The sequence below is a fragment of the Bos indicus genome, chromosome 15 (genome assembly GCF_029378745.1).
Source record: "Bos indicus isolate NIAB-ARS_2022 breed Sahiwal x Tharparkar chromosome 15, NIAB-ARS_B.indTharparkar_mat_pri_1.0, whole genome shotgun sequence".
NCBI classification, from domain to species: Eukaryota; Metazoa; Chordata; class Mammalia; order Artiodactyla; family Bovidae; genus Bos; species Bos indicus.
This window is the reverse complement of record NC_091774.1, coordinates 50,613,169-50,618,440: the sequence shown is the minus strand read 5'-3', so window position 1 is coordinate 50,618,440 and position 5,272 is coordinate 50,613,169. Positions and strand designations below refer to the sequence as shown.

The 5,272-nt window shown below is 39.9% G+C and overlaps 1 protein-coding gene across 1 annotated transcript; it reads left to right on the top strand.

The window, feature by feature from the left end:
- Window positions 1–2,834: 2,834 nt before the first annotated feature.
- On the top strand, window positions 2,835–3,840 carry LOC109569494 (olfactory receptor 51T1). The gene is given in 2 exon segments (XM_019974856.2): window positions 2,835–3,563; window positions 3,565–3,840. Coding segments are annotated over 2 exon segments (984 nt in total). The 5' UTR covers window positions 2,835–2,855.
- The last annotated feature ends 1,432 nt before the right edge of the window (window positions 3,841–5,272 follow it).

Here is a 5,272-nt window from a genome sequence, read left to right as displayed (position 1 = left end):
AGTTTCATTTCCTTTCTCTAAAATAGAAGAATAAACATTTGTATCAATTTTTCCTGGTATTATATAAAATTACATATAAATTGGCTAACAAATGGTGACACATATAAGAGACTTTAATTCTTTTCCTTTTCTCTTAACTTACCCTCCTTCTTCTCCCAATCAATAAGAGGATTAATTACTCTCCTTATGCTCCCCATATCTATGGAAACAATTTGCCCTCAAAACTTCCAGTCTCAATTTGTATTTCTCTAATCTAGTCTTTATCTGGAGAAGGCAATGGGACCCCACTCCAGTACTCTTGCCTGGAAAATCCCATGGATGGAGGAGCCTGCAAGGCTGCAGTCCATGGGGTCGCTGAGGGTCGGACACGACTGAGCAACTTCACTTTCACTTTTCACTTTCATGCATTGGAGAAGGAAATGGCAACCCACTCCAGTGTTCTTGCCTGGAGAATCCCAAGGACGGGGGAGCCTGGTGGGCTGCTATCTATGGGGTCGCACAGAGTCGCACACGACTGAAGTGACTTAGCAGTCTTTATCTATGTCTCTATTATCTATCTATATACCTGTTAATACACCTAATGAAAACTAGTTTATCTGAAGTTTTATCACCATGCTTTGTCTCTGGAGAAAATATAAAGATGAACACATATGTTTTATGTCCAAAGAGCCAGAATTTTAGAGGAAGAAAGAAATGTGGTCAACCAATAGAATACTAATGTAATAAAAAGCATATGTAAAACACTGTTGAAAGACAGTCAGTAGATTAAGCCACTTTATTGCAGGGAGATTCCAGGATGGTTATCACAGAAAAGGAATTCACTTTTAATATCTTTGCTTATCAAATTGAAAAGAAGTTGTCACTAGTCTTCCTGATTCTTTGTGTTTTATTCTCAATCAACTATAATATAACAATACTAAATATTATAGCAGAAAAAGCAATTAATGTTTTTTTTTTCCTTTGGTGTAACAAGTAATTTTATCTGTAACCATCTAGAGTAGATTGAAGGATGGGAAGAAAATAACCAGCAATCCCTCATTTATCTTTATAAAACAACTGGAAGGATCTGCTACTCACAAATTCCTTTAATCTATTCTGTCACTGGGGCAGAAAGCCTAGACTAGTGAAAAATAAGAGTAAGAATATTATGATTGGCTGTATCTACACAATGGTTAGGCTAGGTATATCATTCCTTTTTTTTTCTTGATAACTAAATGTCCCAAGTAAAAAATTAAAATGAGCAATGACATTAGAGCTTATTGAAAGAGTCCTAAATAGAATAGCAATGCTTGTCTTAAATATCAGTTACAGATTTTGCCTCCCTTATGACATCATCTGTGTGTGTGTGTGTGTGTTTGCAGCTATTATTCTATGGGCTTTCTCACTCAGCGAACTACCTGATATTCCAGTTTATGATAGCACCTCATCCTGTCTGTCTCTGTCTCTCTTTAAGCTCTTAGTCCCTACTTCCATTCCATTAATGCTTTTTACAGTCATTCATTTCATTTTGCTGAGGGCTTCTCACATTTTTTTATACAAATATTTTGTCTAGCCTTACCCACTATCCCTAGATTGCTGCTGCTGCTGCTGCTAAGTCGCTTCAGTCATGTCCAACTCTGTGCGACCCCCTAGGCAGCAGCCCACCAGGCTCCGCCGTCCCTGGGATTCTCCAGGCAAGAACACTGGAGTGGGTTGCCATTTCCTTCTCCAATGCATGAAAGTGAAAAGTGAAAGTGAAGTCGCTCAGTCGTGTCCAACCCTCAGCGACCCCATGGACTGAAGCCTTCCAGGCTCCTCTGTCCATGGGATTTTCCAGGCAAGAGTACTGGAGTGGTGTGCCATTGCCTTCTCCAATCCTTAGATTAGGATGCTTCAAATCATGTATTCTAGAATATGATTTGAAATTTTTCACAGGATTCTTTAGGGAAATCTACTCACAGTGAGTTGGTTACAAGTTACATGGTAGAGACCTATGGGAAGGAGTAGAAAGAAGTGCTAAAGTGTAAGTTTGGAGAAAAGGGATACAACGTCTTGCTTTTTCAGTAGACCAGGAACAGGATTCAGAGAAACAGAATTAGAGCACAAGATGATGTGGAGTAGAGGAGAGAGGAATTAAGGAAGCTACTCCATTAAAGGAAAAGAAATAAAGAAGCTCTGATACCTAAAGGACATTTCTAATAGAGTCCACTAGGAGAGAATGGCTAATAACTCAGGTACAAGGGTATTTCTGGATATAAAATCCTAGCCCATCTTCCAGCAAGAACATTATGAAGTATGCTTTCACAGGTGCCCTTAAGAAGTGCCCTTAAGCACTTCTCCATTACTTCTATAACAACTCATATAGCTTGGAGACTTTTTTTCTTGAGTGCACCACACAGCATGTGGGATCTTAGCTCCCCAACCAGGAATGGAACCCATTGTTCCTGCAGCAGAAGCTCATAGTCTTACCAGCTGGACCACCAGAGAAGTCCCAGCTTGGAGATTTAATACTAAGACCCAACAGTTGTAATCACAGTTGCTGTTTTGTTGGTGTGTGTGCATGTGTGTGACATGTCTATAAGTATTTCCTACTTCAAGTCAGGGCTGGTCTGGGCAATAGGGTGGGATGAACCTAGAGAGACTGATGGTTTTAATTGGGAGATGGTAGAGAAAGAAAAACAGGGCCAAGTCTGATAAGAAAAATTTAAGATACTGGAGAATTATGTGATAGGTATCATGATTAAATTGGAGGTTTTGAATACAGAGACATGTGTAATTTGGGAAGAGTTTATAGAAGAGTTAGTGCTTGAAAAAGGACCGATATGACAAATACTATTATTGTTATCTCTTTTTTCAGGGCATGTCCTCAACCCACCATGATGATTTTCAATAACACCACATCCTCCCCTTCAACCTTCCTCCTCACTGCATTCCCTGGGCTGGAACTCGCTCATGTCTGGATCTCCATCCCTGTCTGCTGTCTCTACATCATTGCTCTCTTGGGAAATACTATGATTCTGTTTGTCATCTTTGTTAAGCAGCATCTCCACAAGCCCATGTACTATTTCCTCTCTATGCTGTCAGCTGCTGATTTGTGTCTGACCATCACGACCCTCCCCACTGTGCTTGGGGTTCTCTGGTTTCATGCCCGGGAAATCAGCTTTAAAGCTTGCCTCATTCAAATGTTCTTTGTACATGCTTTCTCCTTCCTGGAGTCCTCAGTGCTGGCAATTATGGCTTTTGACCGCTTCATGGCTATCTGTAACCCACTGAAATATGCCACTGTCCTCAAAGACATGATGATCATGGTGATCGGACTATTCATTTGCGTACGACAACTAATTTTCATCTTTCCCATGCTTCTAGCCTTGAAGACTGTATCTTTCCAGGAAAGAAAGGAGCTTTCCCATCCATTTTGTTACCACCCAGATATAATCAGAGATACATATTCCAACCCCTGGATCAACAGCTTTTTGGGCTTGTTTCTTCAGCTCTACATGACTGGTACTGACTTAATGTTCATTCTTGTCTCCTATGTCCTGATAATCCGTGCTGTCCTGAGCATCGTGGCCCCCAAGAAGCAAAAAAAAAGCTCTCAACACTTGTGTGTGTCACATCTGTGCTGTCACTATTTTCTATGTGCCAATGATCAGCCTGTCCTTTACACATCGCCTCCTTAGCTCTACTCCGAGGGTGATCTGTAGTATTTTGGCCAATGTGTATTTGCTCTTACCACCTGTAGTGAACCCTATCATTTACAGCTTGAAGACCAGGACGATCCGCCAGGCTATGCTCCAGCTACTTCAAACTAAAGGTTCATGGAGCCGTAATGTGAGGGGTCTTAGAGGATCATGGGACTGAAGGGGAGAAATTGTCAGTACATAAAGTATATTTAAGTAGGAGAGGGATTTATATCCATGTCATCCTCAGGCACTGTAGTTACTAACACAATTTCAGTAAAATTATAGGAGTAGAAAGATGAGAATCCCCTAAATTTATCAAAGAGTTCAAACAAATAAACAATATTCAAAACCAAATTAATTGTGTATTAGTCCCTCAAACATTTGGGGCTTCCCTGGTAGCTCAGTTGGGAAAGAATCTGCCTGCAGTGTGGGAGACCTAGGTTTGATCCCTGGGTTAGAAAGATCCCTTGGAGGAGGGCATGGCAACCCACTCCAGTATTCTTTCCTGGAGAATCCCCACGGACAGAGGAGCCTGGCGGGCTAGAGTCCATGGGGTGGCAAAGAGTCAGACATGACTGAGTGACTAAGCACAGCACAGCACAGCCTTCAAACATTTAAAACCACTATGTGGACTTTTGTGCATATTAAAAGCACAGAAAGACTAAATACACACAGAGTGAAGTCATCTTCATCCATTCAGTCAAACAATTTAATTATCTGCTTAAAAATGATAATTCTAAGGACCAAAATAAATGACAATAATTTTATTTTTCATTCACTGAACAAAACCATTTGTTTCTGTGGTCAAATTTCCCAGTGGTAATTGAAGATTTTTGGTTGAGCTGGTAAACAGAAGAGTTACATGTGTATGCAAAGGTTCACACATAGAAATTTGTAATTAACTAGGTAATTATTGTACACTGGCTTCATTTCCTAAATCACTTCCAGAGACCACTGCCTCCTTCTGGATACATGCCCTGAATTTGTCTTTTTGTTTTTTCCCTTTAATCTTTTTCCTCCTTAACAAAAATGAAACTTTCCAAGTTCTGATTTGTTACAACTCCAATGAGTGCAATTTATAAAATCACACATTGCGTTTTATTATTTTCCCACTGCCTTGACAGTTTAATATAGTTCTGATTCTGATTCTATGCCCCTCTTCAGTATCTACTGTACCTCAGGACTGAAACTTCTCTCTATTCACTTTGGTTTCTTGAGTTGTTAATTTTCTCCCTAACTGTTAGGCTCCTTGACCTTTTTGTGTACTTATTACCATAGAAGTACACAGTGGTTCTGATAGTTTTTAATATGACACATGTGGGTTACCTCTATTAACAATATTTATTTTGTGAAAAAGTAAAGGAGTACGTCTAGGCTGTATATTGTCACCCTGCTTAGTTAACTTCTATGCAGAGTACATCATGAGAAACTCTGGGCTGGAAGAAGCACAAGCTGGAATCAAGATTGCCAGAAGAAATATCAATAACCTCAGATATACAGATTGCACCACCCTTATGGCAGAGAGGTAAGAAGAACTAAAGAGCCTCTTGATGAAAATGAAAGAGGAGAGTGAAAAAGTTGGCTTAAAGCTCAACATTCAGAAAACTAAG